Source organism: Oryzias latipes, chromosome 19 (assembly GCF_002234675.1).
Source record: "Oryzias latipes chromosome 19, ASM223467v1".
NCBI classification, from domain to species: Eukaryota; Metazoa; Chordata; class Actinopteri; order Beloniformes; family Adrianichthyidae; genus Oryzias; species Oryzias latipes.
Genome location: NC_019877.2, coordinates 7,620,094 through 7,639,709, shown reverse-complemented (window position 1 = coordinate 7,639,709; position 19,616 = coordinate 7,620,094). Strand labels below are relative to the sequence as shown.

At 39.0% G+C, this 19,616-nt stretch overlaps 1 protein-coding gene across 1 annotated transcript in view; it reads right to left on the bottom strand.

Annotated features, from left to right (window-relative positions):
- Nucleotides 1-3,684: 3,684 nt before the first annotated feature.
- Nucleotides 3,685-19,616, bottom strand: part of LOC101175439 (double C2-like domain-containing protein alpha) — a 30,307-nt gene continuing 14,375 nt past the window's right edge. Inside the window, exons 7-11 of the mRNA XM_011488040.3 lie at nucleotides 17,168-17,227; nucleotides 12,669-12,868; nucleotides 7,013-7,094; nucleotides 6,757-6,853; nucleotides 3,685-4,993 (exon numbers count right to left, since the gene is read on the bottom strand). Of these exons, the coding sequence (XP_011486342.1) occupies nucleotides 4,857-4,993; nucleotides 6,757-6,853; nucleotides 7,013-7,094; nucleotides 12,669-12,868; nucleotides 17,168-17,227 (576 nt within the window). The 3' untranslated portion in view covers nucleotides 3,685-4,856. The remainder of the gene's footprint in view (nucleotides 4,994-6,756; nucleotides 6,854-7,012; nucleotides 7,095-12,668; nucleotides 12,869-17,167; nucleotides 17,228-19,616) is intronic.

Below are 19,616 nucleotides of genomic sequence, written 5' to 3'. Positions count from 1 at the left end.
CATTCACACAAAACAAGATGCAAAACAATATAAAAAAGTTATTAGAGAGTAAAAGATATTTCAAAAAGTTACAAGAACACAAGATAAAAAACCTTTTAAAAACACCTGGACTTTAAAATATGCAGAAAATAAAAGAGCCACAAAATAAATACGTACAATGAAAGTCAGCGAGATAAATAAAACCTAAAGTTTACGTGAAGCAATAGTCGACCATTCCTTTGCCACTAATCAGAGCCTAATCTAACAAAAAATGAGACACATAAACAGACAGAGACATGCAAAAACAATGCAAAACAACAGAAGGGCTGACAGCTGGAGAAATGGAACCACCAACGCGATTAGGCCGGCTTGGTAGTGGTTGTCATAGAGCTGTGTGGGGGAGGGAAGGAAATGACAGACATAACTAACTTTATTTGAACTGATTTATGAATCACAGTCTGATAGAGTTCACAGACTTCTGTCCTTAAGGTCAACCGGTCTCTGAGGGTTTGGAGAGAAGACTTCTCTGTCACCTGGGTTACCCCTCTGACAGCTAAAGACATTTTTCCTTCAGCTCAGCAAATTTCCAAGCACAGCACAGTTTCAGGAGGATCATTTACCAGACAGACTTCCATCCAGATGTAAGAAGTGGGTCAGAGATTATCCAGCTGGGTCACATCAGTGACTGTATAATAGATGGGTCACGTAAACATGGAGGCTGTAAGTCAGCTTGACATTGTTTGGATGCATTGCAGTGGACCTGTTGTCTGTTTGCATAAGAAATAATGGACTTGCACTGATGCTGCTTTTCTTTGTTTGCACGGAGAGGCTGGACTCCAAAAAAAGAAAAAAGAGAATAAAGTGAAGGTCACAAATGTTAAGCGATGCCAAATGGAATCTGGTAAAATGCCAAGGGAAAGAAAAGTAATTTAATCTCGTAACTCCGCCTCATTGAGGTTTAATCTTCAGTTTTGATAATTTATATTGACATAAAGATGTATATCATCTCCCAAAGAGCAATATATTTTCTATGTTTATTTTATTAAAAGAAAAGTATATTATTATAATGTTTAGTAGCTTTATATTTAAGTCAAAATCAATTTTTGTTCATAGACAAGACATTTTTCCACAAAATGTTGTGTATCATGCCGCTTTCTGCGGCCGCTTCTGTTTACCGGTAACTCACTGCCTGATGCTTGTCAAAAAATGTGTTCTTGACGCCCTAGACGTGTGTGGGAGGAGCTACCGCCAAATGTTTTCAACCTGAACGCCACATGGAAGCATTGGCTTTCCGTCTCTCTGTGACCCAGTTTGCCAACTTGCCATCCCACATTAGTACAAGGAGGGTAAAAACTAAAAATAAGAATGAAATTAAAGGGATTTTTTTGAAAAAGATGACAAAATTCAGCAGTAGAACAATCAGCTTCTCTCCATGCTGGATTTGGACTCCACCCACTGATTGTGTCATTGAACATGTTATGTGAGCTGAGTCCCTGATTGGTTGACGCGACCAATTGCCCTTGCCAAAGTTTAGATTTTTTATCTCTGGACGTGCTGTGAAGCTAAAATCAGGCTGCTGCTGCTCCAGATGCCCAAATCCTGCCGGAAGACCTCAGATCACGCCTGTATATTGACTTAGCATATTATAAATCAGATATTGATAAATCATGTAATAAAATGGTTACAGTAGAACAGGGGTGGGATTATATAAGTTTGCTTCCTTCCACTCCCTTTCAAGCAATACTTAATTTTATGTCAAATTATACTAAGTTTGATTAGTTATTGTATGAATGTATAACTGATGATTCTATTGTTTTTGTGTATTATTCCTATTTGATTGCTTGAAGTAAACCATTTCAAATTGAAAAAATTAAAAAAAAGCATAGAAACTAGATGCCTCTGCCACGTGAATCGCATTTACTGAGAAACACAGCTTTAGTTGGGCATCTGGTCTATAAACACACACATCTTCTATTTAGGTTTGAATTGTTTTATTTTTTTATTATTATTAAAATTGAATTCACTCTGATCTTTTTTTTAAATGGACATTATAACATATATTTCTCTTCAGATGTAGCTTAACCTAATAAATTACAATGTAAAAATAATAAATACCATCGACATCTGGTTCACTTCAGAATAAAACATGTGTTTTGTTTATTATATTTTAAATAAATGGATGTACATTAGTTTGAGCTCCCTTAACTGAAAATCCAACACAAACACGTTGCATCATAATTGGTGCAACAGAGGGCAGCACAGGCTGTGATCTGACCAAACATCTGTTTGAATCACAAAGGTCGGGGTCAGTGAAACCATGCCTGTTAATCAGATCATGGCTCAACATATCAGTGCGGTAGCAGAAAAGGCATTTATTTGATACAAACATTATTACATTATTGGATGGACAAGATGCACAGCTTTGGTGCTAGTTGTGAACAAATTTCTAGTAAAATAGAGGCTCAGATTGTAAATCTCTTGTTGCTCTGGTGCTCAGGGCTTGTTCCTGAGCTGCCAGGATGAGTGCTTCAGTGCTGTCCTCTAGGCCAGCCCTTTCTAGCCATTGGTAGGACTTCTTGATATCAGCCTCTTCAGTTATGGTCCGTCGGTACATCCCATGCAGGGGTTTGTCCTCCCATGAGGATCTGTCCTCCAGCACTGTATCCTCTGCTCTCCATTGCCTGAGACATTCACTAAGCACACTGTCAGTTGGGGCCTTGAGCTTCATGTATTCATGCATCTTGGATGTTTCATCCTGGATAGTGGCTTCTGCGCTCACTAGTCCTCGGCCTCCTTCCTTGTGGCTAGCATACAGTCTCAGGGTGCTGGATTTGGGATGGAACCCTCCATGCATGGTGAGGAGCTTTCGTGTTTTAACATCCGTGGTCTGTATCTCTTCCTTTGGCCACCTTATTATTCCTGCAGGGTATCTGATAACTGGCAGTGCGTAGCTGTTTATTGCCCGGGTCTTATTTTTGCCATTAAGCTGGCTTCTCAGGACTTGCCTCACTCGTTGGAGGTATTTAGCTGTTGCAGCTTTCCTTGTTGCCTGCTCCAGGTTGCCATTTGCCTGCGGAATTCCAAGGTACTTGTAACTGTCCTCAATGTCTATCATTGTTTCTTCTGGGAGTGAGACCTCTTCTGTGTGGACTACCTTGCCCCTCTTTGTCACCATCCGGCTGCATTTCGTGAGCCCGAATGACATCCCAATGTCAGTACTGTAGATCCTGGTGGTGTGGATCAGGGAGTCAATGTCACGCTTACTCTTAGCATATAGCTGGATGTCATCCATGTAGAGGAGGTGACTGATGATGGCCCCATTTCTGAGTATATATATATATATATAGTATAAAAAAAATTTTTTTTTACATTTTAAGGTTTAATACATATAAAGCAAGTGCTTTTTGAATTAGATGTTGTCTTTTCAACATATTTTAACATCTTTATTGTAAAATCCAAAGATGTTTGCTGTTGTAAAAGTATTGTTTACTATAGAGTTAGTGACCATTTCATCAAATCTTTTGAAAAAAGAAAATACGTCTTGTTGTTCTCACCTTGCAGACAGAAGTGAAAGCTGCAATTGCAGATCCTGAAGACTAGATGGCAGTATTGGCATTTTTGAGTTGTCTGTGCAATTTTGAGTGCCTAACAGATGCCAGCCACTTTGAAACCAATTTGGTAAAAGAAATTTAAGTGCATACAAGAGAACATGATACAATATTTATGGGGAAACAAAGGCAACAGGCATTCACACTTTGCAGAAAAATATCTGACAAAGCGGAAACAACAACAACAGAAAAACACAAACATTTACATATGAACACCACTGGTGCTACCAGGACATCTCACTCAACAAAAAATACACAGTAAAGCTGCAGCAGATGTTCAGTCACTAGACTGCACTAGTTCTGTACACAGTTGTTGAATTTATTTATGTTAATCAGTGGCTGATGCTTACCTCACCACAAATCACTGTTGCTTATCTACATCGCCACTCTCACTGTTACTGATGATTGTGGAGCAAAATGAACAGGTTACAAGCTACTGACACCGATATCAGAGCAGACACATCAAACTAACTCTGATACACATAAAAACTGGTCAACAAAATAAAAAAAATATAATTAGTTGATTTGAGCAACACACCTTCAGAAAACTGAGAACAACAAGTCAAAAACAGCGCGTGTGACGGCAACGCCATCAACACTAAACATGCAAACAACTCACAAACCATCATCAACATGACAGAGACGATTATCTTATCAGGATGTGCTGTCTGCAGACAATCCAATGACAGTCAAATCAATAGATGCAACAGCCGTGTGAAGACCACTTCGATATCTTCGGAAGCATCAAGGAAAACATTATTGCGAGGCAGAGGTATGTGTGCTGTCACTTTGAGGGTCATTACTGTGGAATTTTGATACCAGCACTTAATGAAAGGAATCACCTAAATTTAATAAAAGCAAGCCATCTCCACATGAGGAATGGCAGTCAAGCTGCAGAATAATAAACATCAGTTATGGTGTAAGGCAATGAGTTTTTCTTGTCAGATCATTTCAGTTTGGAGCAGCCGAGCCGGACGAGTGCATTTATTCTGACATCAAATCATCAGGAGGCAAATGAATGTCTTTCACGTGTGAGTACATTTAGCTTAAGATAGATTCAGGGTCTGTCTAGATCCCAGCATTGATCTGTGCCCCCCTTTTTTGTGGGAACACTGTTGTGAATTATAAACCCATTTAACAACACGAAAGTAAGCAGGAATCCATCACAGTCATGCGGAAAATCTTCAGAGCATGCGATGAAACTTCTCCAATCCCAAGTCTTTGGGGAAGACCCTCCAGGGTTTAGTACAGAGGAGGAGGAAGAGGCTCCTATTCCTGCAGCGTTGATCCAGGCAGATCGTTGGTCAGAGTGTGCCAGCGCTCCACCTTCTTGCCTTTATTCTTCAGACAGTCTATCCAGTGCTGTAGGGCGTCCCCCTGTGAGTGACACCCCAAGGATACGCCCCCTGAGCAGAGCACAGAAACATTGCGCATATTTATGTAACACCCAAAAAGTGTTGGGCAATTTGAATGTTTCTTCATTTTTGTTTTGTTCTCCAAGATTATAAGGGGCATCGCCACCTATTATTAATTATAATTATTTGCATAATTACTTTAAAAAAAAGAAATGCATTAGATGTGATTGAATATGAAAAACAAAAATTAATTAACTTTTCCCAATTTTGATTGAAAGACAAATAAAAAGCTCTGCAATCAAGGACCATAGTTGCTAAAAAGTAATTCTCAAACCATAATTTTTGTTAAAACAAAAACTCAAAGGACGCTTTATTAGGCACACCTGTCCAACTGCTTGTTCATGCAAATTTCTAATCAGCCAATCGCATGGAAGCAACTCAATGCATTAAGGCATGTAGACATGGTCAAGGTGATCTGCTGCAGTTCAAACCGAGCTTTAGAACGGGGAAGAAAGGTGATTGAAGTGACTTTGAACGTGGCCTGGCTCTTGGTGCCAGACGGGCTGGACTGAGTCTTTCAGAAACTGCTGATCTACTGGGATTTTTACCCACAACCATATCTAGGGTTTACAGAGAACGGGCCAAAAAAAGAGAAAATATCCAATGAGTGTCAGTTCTGTGGGTTGAAATGCCTCGATGATGCCAGAGGTCAGAGAAGAACTCAAACAACCACTGGTTACAACCGAGGTCTGCAGAAGAGCATCTCTGAACGCACAACATGCCCAACCTTGAGGCAGATGGGCTACAGCAGCAGAAGACCACATGCGTGTCACTCCTGTCAGCTAAGAACAGGAAACTGAGGTTACAATTCACACAGACTCAACAAAATTGTACAATAGAAGATTGGAAGAACTTTTTCTGTTCTAATGAGTCTCCATTTCTGCTGTAACATTCAGATTGTTGGGTCAGAATTTGGCTTCAAAAACACAAAAAGCACGAATCCATCCTGCTTTGTATCAACAATTTAACCGATGGCGGTGGTGTCATGGTGTGGGGAAAATTTTTGGCACATTTTGGGTCCCTTAGTACCAAGTGAGCATGGTTACAAGTATTGTTGTGTAGAACTGCCTTAATCCTTGGTGGCATACATTCAACAAGCGTATTGTTGCTTGTTGAATCCATGCCACCAAGGATTAAGGCAGTTCTCAAGGCAAAAAGGGATCCAACCCGGTAATAGCAAGGTGGACCTAACAAAATGGCCGGTGGGTGTATTATTATTATACTGTTATCTTATAAAAATTACTCTATTTTACAATGATACCATATTTTAGTATTGAGGTCAGATTAAAATCATGCATGTACAATTTCAATGACAATGTAAGAACGCATGGTTTTGTCAAAAAGGCTGCCTCAAAGGGATTTCATTTGAGCTTTTTTTCTGATTTTTCTCCAGAAAACTCAAACGCAATTGGTTTTTAAGTTAAAAAGAAAGTGGAAATTAAATATTAACCAGCCAATTTGCTCTTTTTACCTTTCCTAATAACTTAAACGCTCCACTAATGGCCCTCCAGAGGCCACACGTCCATTAACTTTCATTACCCTGCATTATGATTTTCCGTTGTCATGCTTTAATCACACCAACCCCAGCAAATCTACTGATCCTTTCCAGTTAAGAGGAAGAAGCACCGTTTAGTTTGATGTTGCAAATGTAAAAAAAATATCTCTGGGAACATCTGCCATGGGCACACAAGGTGTTCCCCGGGAAATCCAACAAGGGAATTTATGAATTTTTCACTGCTGTGGTATCAACTCACCAATGAAATCATTTGACCTTCCCAGGTCGTAGTCCCACACGGTGACCTCCAGCGTCTTGGTGGCTAACTCAGAAAAGGAGATTTCGTAAAAAAACTCCTGTTGAAACATAAAGATATATCACTAAACAACCAAATTACTTCCCTTCATATACTTTATTAGATGTAATTGTTGTCATTTGCATAAAAGACTGCTGAAGGGTTAGCATTCAAGGCAGAAGTTTGCATTTGCTGCCAGTCATGCACAAGCTCACATTACCTCATTAAATTCAGGGTTCAGAGTCTTTTTTATGACTGCTGTTTTATGCTTCGATTTCTTCTGAACATCTGGCTTCAGGTACCTGAGAAGGAAAAAAAGCAATACCATCATGAATGAATCTAATCATTAAAATGTACCTGCCAGGGCAACGCCGAATACTGAAAAGTAACGGCACATGCTGGGGAGAAAGGTCAGAGTGTGGTCATACGTGGACGAAATAATGAAATGGGAATTACTGGTGCTGACAGATTTACTGGCTCTTCCTGTCATCTGTCTCTGATATTATTCATTAAGCCTTTCTTGCTGAGGATCAGGCTTTCATTAAAGAAGGTTTTAACTTCTTAGTTTGAAATATGGAGGAAAATTATCTTATCTGAGAATATACTATATGCTCATGATTTAAATTATTTCCCTTAATCTATCATAAGGCAATTAACATCACTTATTACACTTATACTGTGGACGAAGGAGGACAAAAAAATGTAGACTTATTCAATTAATTAGGCTAAAAAATGAACTTCAGGGGGATTTGCCAAAGGCGTACAACTCAACGATAACATAATTAGTATTAACACGGATGAAGCTGAGATAAGTACAAATCTACGCTAAGCCTGCTGTTCTAACCTAATCTCAGTTGTTGTTGTCTTTATTTAATGTAAATTAATTCCCCAAATGACTCAAAATGTGTTAATTTGATTTCAATCTGCAAACCAACTCATCTAAATAAGCAAACTTAGGTTTCTATTATTTTAGTACCAGGGGAGCCGAATGTAGAAGTTCAGTGAGGAAAATTTTACTGTAAGGCCAAACCTGATAAAAAAATTTCAACATCAATGTAAAATTATGAATGTTCAATTTCTATGTAAGTGTTACATTCATTCATCCATTTTCCAAACTCTTTAATCCTTCAGGGGTGACAATGTTGCTGGAGCCTATCCCAGCTACTGTTGGACATTGGCGTGGTTCACCCCTGGACAGGTTGCAAGTCCATTACTAAATGTTAAATTTAAATGTTACATCTAAAAGTTACATATAAATCTAAATGTTAAAGCATCTCATGGTACAGCGATGTGGGCGTGGCTAATTCTTTGAGTGATTTGCCCAATCTGAGCAAACAATTAGTTTTAACATTTAGATTTATGATTACCATTTATGTTTAACATTTACTTATATGTTTAGCAGGCTCCAAGGTTGAGTAGTGGTTGGCACTCTGCTCTTATAGCAAGTAAGCTGTGGTTCAAATCCTGGCCAGGTGTTTCTGTATGGAGTTTAACCTGCAGACTAGCAACCTATCCCAGGTGTTCTCCACCTTCAATAAACACCAGCTAACCTCCATTAACCCCATTGTAAACTCTGACATAAAGGTAAAAAACATGAAACAAAAATGGGAAAAGTTGGCTAAATCTGGCAAAACTCTCAGCTAATTCTAATTTTTTTTTCTAATTCTGCACCCAATAGAAAGCAGCTGGTCTCCAATACAAAAACAGTGTTTTCTCTTCCAATTATTGTCATATGACTTTTTAATAATGACTCAAAAACATAAACAAAAAAACAGCACAAATATAACTTCTTCAGTGTCCCTTTGATTAAATCTAATATTGTCAAAATCATATAAAAACAGACGGGGGAGAAGTTTATCATCTTATTTGTTAATCTTAATAAGTACTTTTTTGATTCAGATTATTTTCCCATATATTTAAATAAACGAAACAAGCTGGTTACCTGGCTAAAGCTAAATCTGTAGCATACTTTTCACTAAAAATATTATATATAATATAATAAAACTGATAAGTGCATCAGCTCATGGTGAAAATCCTCAGCCTCCACTTCTTGGCTTTCAATGCATTCTTTGATATTCATAACGCCAGATGGAAAAGGCGTGAAAAAAAATCTATTCCCATTTGCTTTCCGCCCACCACCCACAGTATGTTCCCACACGCTTACAGACACAACAAAGCATCTGGGAAGAAGCTCCTGCCAAAGGGCAGAGATGTGAGCACGCATCCAAGATGGAACAAGATGCGTGATGTACAGTGTTGCAGCGTGGATAAGTGAAGGATGGATGCGTAGGTTTAACCAATGACAGAAGAGGAGAGCATAATGGTTTGAAGGGAGCAACCCAACTGCCGTATGGATACAATGTGGAACACCAGTTTGCATCCATGATAGTATCTTTTATTGGATTCTTTAGGTTTAGGGGAAATTTGTAACATTAATATGAACATTCTTCAAAAAAGTTCATAGTGTCTGTATTTCTTTGATTACTTTGTCTGCTACAAAGTAACCAAAGAAATCATTAATATGTACAATTCTGATCATGTATACATTTTTTGTCATTGTTAGAAGTTTCATTCATAATCCTGTTACATCACCACTGCATCCTGGTATTTACATTGTGCAATGGATGATCAATAATGCAATACTTACAAAAATGTACAAAACAAAAAAAAGAGTTTGTGTTTCATTTCTAAAAAATGTTAACACAAACAGCTTTTATTTTTGCTTTTATTTTGTAAATGTCTTTACTATGAAAATGACATAAAGGAACTTCCTTATAAAACAGCTTAAACTGTGTTCAACTCGTTTTTTGCGTTTAAAAAAACAAAGAACCATATGTTAAAAATAGTTTTATGTACTTTTATCAAAAATGTCTTCGATTCATTTTGTGGTTAATTAATCATTAGTGACCTTCATGTTTATTTCATTTTATTAGGCCTGTTTTAACAGTTTCATAACTTTTCCTGCTCTGTTAGTTCTTTTTTTTTTCTTTTGTAATGTAAATGTCAAAACAAAAAAACAACATAACAGGAAACTACTAAAATATCAAACACTTTAAAACCGTTTAATGAAAGTAAATAGAAAATTTGTTCAGCTAGAATAAAAATTTAAGAAAATAGTGGATTTTGATTACATACAATTAAAATGTCATATCACTTCAAAAAAATTGCATTAATGCAGAAGAAAGTTCAGCAATCCAACTTTTAGGTAACGCAAATGAACTCAAAGGGTCAGCTGTGGTTAAAATTTGACCCAAAAAATTCAGTTGAATGAAAGTTGTCTTAATTCTGGTCTGCATTTTTTTCATTGGCTAAAATTTAAAGGGTCAATCTTGTCTTATAAAGTTTATCAAATGCATTGAAATGTAGTTTTTGAGAATTTATTAGTATTGTATCTCACAAGTCAAGGTTGACAAGACATGAGTCAATTTCTTCTATCTAATTAACTAAATGTAGAAAAAAATATTAAAGCCAGATTAGGCATTATTTTATTTTTATGCAGATTTTATGCTAAAGCAATAGTTATTTTGCAAAAGATGCTGAATGCTCGTGTTATCCCAGAAACAACGTCAAAGTCACCATCAACCAGCCAGTGACAACACAGAGAGATCTAACAGCTCATTTGTTTACTTCCTGTCAAGCCGGATCATTCAACCCAGGGCCGACTCTGCCCTCTCTGGTGTTTAAACTGACACACATACAATGACACGTAATGAATCGCTTTTCTGTCATCAGTGAGTAATGAAACTCCAGACAACAGCGAGAGCCTCATAACCTGCTTCTCTTCCATGATAAAACCACCCATTACATTTCCACTTGCTGCTCCCATCAGTCAATTTTAAAAGATCCCACTACACACATTCCTGTGATAACTGAATTACCTACGGCCATATATCACTGACGACTTACTGCTGGATTGTTCCACTTGACTGGTCTGATCTAAACCTCAGGAGACTAAAAGCAGGCATGAATGAATGAGGGGGATTGTCAAACATTACAATAATTCCTGCTCATTATTTTTACTAATACCATAATTTTTCCATCAAAGGCCGACTAATTTTTCCTTTTGCCTTCACAGGATCTGAAGGATGCCCCAGACTTGGCACAAGCACAAAAACATAGCAGGGGATCCAGATCTGTATCTGACTGTGTACACAGTGAGTCAGAACGCCCTTAAGCCTTCCAACTTTTTACCAAAATTGGTCCAAATTCCAACAGTTATAATAACTGAGCCAAAAGCAGAAGCTAGACTGGGCCCAGAGTGTCTTGATAGTGGGAAGTTAACATCCGATTGAGCCTGAATGCCTTTGCAGTGATCTCCTGTTTTTGGATCAAAGGCATTTAATTGAGAGTGAGAACCGATGGCAGAATTTTAATGTGATTTTCGTTTGGTAGAACCAAGTTTACGAGCGATCACTGATGAAGAGTATTGATTATCCTGTAACACGGGGCGAATTGAAGGAACAGTTGGTTCCAGTTTGTGTGGGATGCAGAGGAAGTGGGCAGATTGTTAAAGCCTTAGTCCAAGGCATCCGTAGGGGGGGTTGACGGGTCAACTTGAGGGGTTGTCTAGGCCCATGGAGGGTCGTAGACAGGAGCGCCGCATCTTTAGGGGAGGTCTTGCAACTCTCTCGAGGCTTTTAGGGCCACTTCAAGGTTGTTGTGCACGAGGTAAGTGTTTTATCAATAATTTGTAAGGTACACACACTTATGATGTATGGGTGATACGCCACGCTCTAGTCATTAGTAAGGTGGAAGTTCTGGCTCCTCATGTCTCAGTCAGAACTGCCCTTACGGGTGGACATGGGCTGTCCAAGGGTGAAAAATGGGCAAAAGTGTGGCCCACACTCTCACCACTCATTGAGCCCATGGAACAAAAACGTTTATGCACATTTTGTTCTGCTACAAATGCCAGGTCTTAGCGAAAACTTCTACAATAGAGGAAGTAAGGGGGACGTAGGTGAGATGCAGGTGTGTCGTGCGGGGACCTGCACACCCCGTGTGTGCAGCATTTGGGTGAAGTCCGTAAGTTACTGTAGTACCGACTAAAGTGTGGTGTTAAAGAATCATAAGACAGAATCACTCATACGTCATACGTGTGTGTGACTTACACTTGCTTTACGTATACCTTACGATACACTTACCACAGGCATGACAATGGTAAGTTCCATTTTCATGACATCCCTTGAGGTGGCCAGTCTCAAGGGAACTGCAAGACACAGCTGCACTCCCTTTAAGATGTGGTCGTAACTCTCTCCGACCCTCCATGGGTTCAGAAAAACCAAAAAACTCGCAGCACCCATACGAATCAACTGCTGTAAGGGTGCATGTGACTAAGGCATTAATTACTTACTGCGCGCATCACCTGTCCATACGGAGTTCAGAATGTTCGTAGGATGTCCTCACAAGCTATCCTCTGATTCTCTAATTTCCTTGTTTCAGACTGTCAGGCAACACATAAGGAGCGCTCACTTTTTAATTGAACAGCATTAATAGGTCCCTTGCACAGCGCTTAGGGTTTTGGGGAGTGGAAAAAGTAAAAATGTATTCGATGTGTTTCACCTACTGCCCCCCTATTTACCCTCATGTGGTGTTTAGGAGTTCACTACCACCTGCTGACCGCTGCATGCCCATATAGATAAATGCACATGAACATTTTTACTCTACGGGTTCACCGAGCGGCCTATGATCTTAAAATTTTGTGCGGGCTACCTGCGTACCCCGTACAGGTTTGTCCATCTTTCACCCTCATGTCTATCCATAGGGGCAGACGTGGTTGAGGCCAAAGGGTAGATGACAAAGTGCTTGAACGGCTCAGAACTAAGAGGAAAATGCTATAAAGGGGTTGCGTTCTTTTGGAGATCCCGTTAATTTCTTACGTTTTAACATAAGGATCAGAGAAGCCGTTGACGTCCATGGCTGCCAGGTGGGCACAACGTTTGACGCCCACACACAGGCCGCCGCGAGCACTCTCTTTGGCCTCAGCCTTCAGGTCGCCGTCGCTGTTTGGAGGCAGGAACTGGAGGCAGAGCAGCAGACGGCCTCGCTCCTCCAGACTTCTTTGCTGCTCTGTCTCCCACTGAAGAAGAAAAAGCAAACAGAAAACAAAATAAAAACCTGTGTGAGCCAACATTCATCTCCCTCTGCTGCAGGCGACTAAAGCACACGGGAGCTTTCTATCGATTTTCTACCTTGCTTGGTGGTTTCAGTCTCACAACTTTTATTGTTTTATTTTTGGCTAAATCCAGACTGTTTACAGACACGGCAAGCGGCTGTTTGTGTAGAAACAGCTCTGATAAATCCACTCTGCGCCTCCTGAAGCACCAAATGACCCACAGACAAAGTCAGCAGCTAGTTGGTAAACATGGTGGAGCATTTAGATGCTAAAGAGGCTGCCTTTACCCCTCAGGAGTTGGTGGAGAGCTAAATAAGGAAGAAAAAAAGAAATTTAGTTCTGGACTAGTGGACTGCATTGGGATCATTAGTGAAGTTCTAACCCAAGGCAAAGACACTCTCCTACTGTTCCCAGTCTAGTGTTAAGTTGTGCTAATTGTGGAAAAGCAAACAGAGTTCAATAACAATCCTAAAGCAAGATTTCTGTCCAAACAAGACTCAGCGATTTCACCAAAAATACACATAAGTCTGTGTCTGCCAGCAGAATGAGCAGATCCAGCTTGTGGTGAAGCGTTTTTGAAAGACAATGAAAATTGTGTTTTTGGTGTTAACATGTTCTTGTAGAAAAAATGCAGTTTGAAAACTTGTAGTTGTCCTGTATGCTCCGTTCGGATACATCCACTTTTTGACGACAAGATCCATGTACATTTTTGTTTTCCTCGTCTGAGCTGGCGACTGGCCAAAACCGCACGGCTGGTTAGCTCTGATAATGCTCGCCTTTTTTATTGCACCACTAATGTTAGATTGGGGCTATGTGAGGGGCTGTAAGCTAGCAGCATAGTGTGTATTTATGGGTGATGGGAAGAGGGGTCAGGGTTCCTCCACGTCAACTGTCCCGCCGACAACTCAGAGGCAAATTACTAATGAACTACTGCCGCTCTGCAGAAACTATGTCCTAGAAAACCACAGTTTCTTGTTGCACTGGTAATTTTAGGTTGGGGTCGTGATGGGCTGTAAGCCAGCGGGAGAAAATGTAAATCAGGCATGTCCAAAGTCCGGCCCGTGAGCCCAAAGAGGCCCACGTTTAAATTTCCACTGGCTTGCAGGTTTTTTTTATAACACCAATAATATGCAACCCCCAGCACTTTCTAAAAACTGTGTGTACAATTTCTTTATTTTGGTTGTCTAAATCAGGCTTTAAGTCGATGTCAACCTCTGGCAACACTGTCGTGCAACCATTCAATATTTCTAAAATGTCAACCGTAAATAAAAAAAGGAATGTTGACAATGAGGGCCATTACTTCAAGGACAAGTAGATATTTTTTTGTGAAATCTGAAACAGCTGTGTTGGCCAGATATGGCTTTTCAAGCCAAGCATGAAGTTTTATATTAACAGGGACTAACAGATGAGACATGCTAACCATGACAAGCTAACTGAGAATCAATGGTGTGACAGTGATTTAGGTAAAAACGTATTTAAAAGTATTTGTTTTTTAATATGAGGAAATGAAAAGTATGCAATTGCTACACATATTTCATTTGAATATAATGTTATTCAAGAATTCCAGGCTGAATGGTTGGCCCTCAAACATTTCCACCTAACCAAATCTGGCCCTCTATGCTAAAGGCTTGGACACCCCTGTAAACAAAGCGATGATGGGAAATGTAAGAGGCTCACTCCGCCCCAACAGTCCCACCCACTACTCAAAGGCAAACTTCTTATAAGTTACTGCCGCTCTGCAGAAACTATGTCCTAGAAAACCACAGAGGTTTTCTTTTGGCTAAACGTGGCATGACCATAATTAAAACAACACTGGTAACACTTTTGCAATATTTCAAATGATGATCGGAGTGGGACTTAAAGAAGCAGACAAGCATAATTCATCAGACAAATTAAACATATTCAAGGTTGTTTATTATCCCGTCTGCTCCTCGAACCCGCCCACAAAATTCCCTCCTTCCAGGCCGTCTGTCACTGCGGGTGTGTTGCCGGCTCCACGCTGACGCCTGTTTATTTCCACCTCCCTAATGAGTTGCTCTCTATCGATCTGTGAAGGTCTGTTGTCTCAGCCGACACCTACTGTGAATTATCCTCCATGATTGTGAGCCTCAAAGACTCCAACTCATTTGGGACAGATGGGGATCTGGATAGTGACTCTCAGAAAAATGAATAAAAAGAAACAGAAAATTATGAAATCCACTGAGTTGTGAGGATCACCAAGGGGACGCGCGGCTCATTGATCTGTCTGTATTTGTCAGAAGATAAGGCTTAATGAGTGATGAGAAGATTCGAAGGAGAAAGAAAGAAAGTTGTGGAAGCAACTTGTGAAAATCATGCACCCACAGTGATGCAAACGTGTGTCTATCCTATAAATAACGGTATTGTGCTGAAGGCTGTGGGGGTGAGTCACAGGCCTGAGAGAACGTCGTCCTCCCCCTTGTTCACCCTTTGGTGGAGCGTTTTGCTTTCTTTCATCTGTCACTTTGAATTTGGACTGTTTTTCTCCCTGTGATAATTTGATTCAATCCATAGAATTGAACGTAGGAGCAGCAATAAGGAAGCAAAGGCAAAAGCTGTCAAAGTCACCAGCTTAAGCAGCAACTCAAATTCAGAATGATCCCCAAAGAAATCAATCATGTAAGATTGATATTAGCCTTTGAACTTAGCCTTACAAAAACTGCCTTGGTGTCAAACGGCTTTAAAAAAAAACATGATTTTTTTTTTGTTAATTTACCTTTTTCCTTTTTGCAAATGATTCCGAAATGCCCTTACTAATAAAATGCATTTTAGTTTCATTTAATCTATGAACACATTTATTCAAGAAGGGGTGGGATTATATGAACTCACTTCTAACCACTCCTTTTCAAGCAGTAAATCATGCTGTTTTATTTTTTTATCTATGCATTTCGTCATTTCTGTAATGAGATTGATAGATATGTGTAAATTATTTATTTCTTTGACTACAATGCCTAAAATTAACCAATCAATCAATCAATCAATCAATCAATCAAATAAATTCAAACATCTTTAAAAATTATTATCAATCCGTTCAGAAAAAAAGGCGGAAAAAATTAAAAATATTCAAAACAAAAATTTATAACACTGTCCAAATTGCATCCTCTAGTGCTGCAAGATATGAGATGTAAGCTGTATCTTTTCAGTAACTTGTTTTCTTTTCCACCTAGTTGTCTACTCTCTGTGTTGTGTCTGTGTGATATTTTCCAACTTCTGTAATTAAGTTTCCATCATCTACAGTGCACATTGTACTACAGGCGTAAAATTCTAGTCACAGATGATGTCAACAGCAGGTGTTACATTTCCCACCAATCAGGGTGATTCTGTTCTGATGGCCCTGCGACCAATGCAACCTAAAGGATTGCAAACAGCTATGAAGTATAAACCGGCTCTCCTGCTAGCTTACAGCCCTCACACCCCCAACTTTACATTACTGGTGCAACAAAAATATCCAGCCATACAGTTTTGAGCCAGATGACAGCAGGAACGAAGACATACATGAATCTAGTAGTCTACAAGTCGATGCATATCGCTACGTTCACACCAGACTCAGAAACTTGCGTTTTAAGCAACCACTTCCAATGAAAAGTCAATGTAAATGCGCGTATATTCACATTTCAGGCTTACGCACTCAAAACTCTTGAGTTCTTGAATTTATATCACTTTTTGGGCTCTGCGTACAAAACACTCACCATTGAACGCAAGTTAAACCAAATGAACTGGGACTCCCTTTTTAATCCACGGATGTGCCAACTGTCTGAAAATTGATCATGAAGGAGAAATCCATGAATGTGGTTTGGGCCTGACTGGACTTCTAAGACACCAAGTCCAAAAGCCTGGAGCAAGATTTGCAAAATTTACATCTCTTTGACATTTAAGCCTATTCTAAGTTACATGCGCTAGTATTGACAGTCTAGTGAATCACTGCATGGGTAAATCGCCCAGGTAGCGTGTTCTTGAATGTGCATTACATGCCCACTGAATTTTCTACATCACAAATATGTTCTTTTTTTTGAAAAAAAATTCTTTATACATGTCCTCCACCTTCAGAAAAATACCACAAGAAAATGTTAAAAACACAATTTTCATGGGAGTGGGTCTTCAGGTTAAAAAAATGTATATGGTAATATTAAAATGGAGGCTGAAACCCTCTAAAGCTCATTTAAAGACCTGCACATTTGGGAATAAAAACAAGCCTGAGGCACCAGACAGAACAAGGGTCACACTGAATTGATCAGGCATGTTCACCTCTTTCAGGTAGCAGGAGATCCCTCTCAGCGCCGTGTTCATCGCCGTCGGTGAAGGCAGCTAGAGGCCGGGCGGACAAAGAGGAGGAAAGAAGATAAATGATAAGAAGGGATGATTGACAGGAAAGCGATAAAAGCAGGCTGGATGAGCAAAAGGTGACAAAGCAGGACAGATATATCAATCTGGGGGTGAAACCACTTTAAAAATTACAGGCCTGACATGTAGCTTGGTTTGCAGAGCGATAGAGGAGCTTTAGCGTTTGATCGCAGAACGCCCACCAGCCTCAGAGGGACAGTCTAATACTTGCAGCCCTTTCCAGCAGATGAAGAACAAAACCCAGGCACCCTCCTACCCTTTTGCGCGCACACATGTGGCCTCCTGCTCCCCCGCTCACCCTTGCTTTTATTTTTTAATCCATTTGTTTCTCATCCCTTTCACTCCCTGCCTATTGACACTCACCTCCCACCCCCACTTCTGCTCTTTTTCCTCACCTTTAATTCCTGCGTGCGCCCCTTTCCCAACGTATGATGTGGTTGACATTTAGCCTGCTCACACGGCTATTTGCAGAGTGCAAGAGCAGATGTGATTCCCTCTTTGTTTGTAATTTGCAAGAGGCACATCTGAGTGAAAGAACACTGATGTACTCTTATGCTTTATGGTGCAAATCTGATGCCTAAACTATTATTTAAAAGAAGGCGACGCTTTTGTATCGAAATCACATTTTCTTAGGCACATAGAGGTGTTAAATCAATTGCATTATTTTATGTTTGTGTGAAATCTCCAGAGTTCAGTGGAGACGGAGCAAAGAATTGAGTATTTCAGTCTTGGTGAACAATATATTCATGGCTAAAAAGGTAGTAGTTGAACTAGATCTCTGGATTTTCTTTTTTCTTTATCAAAGTTTACTTTTTTATTTAAAACAAAGAAAAATATATTAACATGTGAAAAATGGATACTATTTGCATAAATGTAGTTGCTTAGACGACACAACTCTTTCTAGCCTTTTTGGTAGCTTTAGCCTGAATATTCAACATTTACGTGTTTTATTTATTCATTTATTTTTTACTTTTTACTCATCATTTTACTAAATCTGTTTTCACACGGCCACCGAACTACCACAAGATTCACTTCCAAGTGAACCAAAACCATCCTTTGAAAAGTAGCCTTTCATTTTTATTTTTAATCTGCACCAGAGTGCAGGTGTGCCCCCTACGATGGAGGATTAGGGCCACCAAAAATATCTTTACAAAAATAAACTAATAGAATTATGTGGAAAAAATAAAAGCTTTAAGAGAATAAAGTTGTAACATTATGACATCTTGAGAAAAGAAATAAAAAATTTACGACAAAAGTTATAAGATTATGAGAAAAAAGTCATAATTTTACAAGAATAAAGTCATAACACATTACTTTTTACATAAAAAGTTAAAAATTTACAAGAACAAAGCCATGACATACAATACAAAAATAAAGTTTAAAACTATGAGACAAAAATGGTTGATTTTATGAGAATAAACTCATTATAAGAAGGAGTCAAAAGTGCAATTTACACGATTAAAGTCATAAACGTATGAGGCAAAAGTCTGTTTACTATGAAAAATAGAAACAAAAAAAAACATGTTTCATTATGAAAGACGTAGAGCGGGTTTGGAAACAGTTACTTCAGTATTGGTCACACAAATATGATAACACTAAGTCTTTCTGCGAGTCGTCATTGTTTTATTGTATCGGGAAATTGAAAAGAATTTACTGATACTAGCTTTCTTTATTGGGAAATTCTTAACCTACAAGGACTGGATTAACACCATCAGCAGTTTAACTGCCGAGGTCCAAGTGCATTATGGTATAGATTCCTATGATGAACTAAAGGCTTATGTTTTAACTTTTTTCTCATTTGTTTTTAGGACTTTACATTGATTACATTTTTTCTTTCATGGTGGCCCTAATAATCTGTTGTAGCTTCCAAACCTGACGACCAAAAACTTGAAAGGATGATGGCACAAAAAGGTGAGAAAGTGCCATGAGTTTTGAAAAAGAGTCCAAATTAACAGGGATTATATTTGTCAAGATGGATGCAGAGAACATTTTTTTCTTTGGTCCTTCACTCTGATTCTGTTCTTTGTGGATAAACAGATACTGACCCATGTTATCCCATACCTGGAATGCATCTGATCTAGAAGATACAGCAATATATTTATTAGTAACAGTTAGATTTTGAATTTGTTAAATCCAATGTGATGCAGTAAAATGACTAAAGTTTGCAGGGGGGGACTGACAAATTTCTTCTTTTGTTTATTTAGAGTGGCAATAATTTATCTTTGTGACTATTTAAGAACCAGTTTTGTGACTTAACCCCCATTGATTAACATGTTTATTCAGAAATAAGAATATTTGTAAAAAAAAAAAAGGTGTGTTTGGTTTTATACCGTGTTTTGCAAATACGAAAACC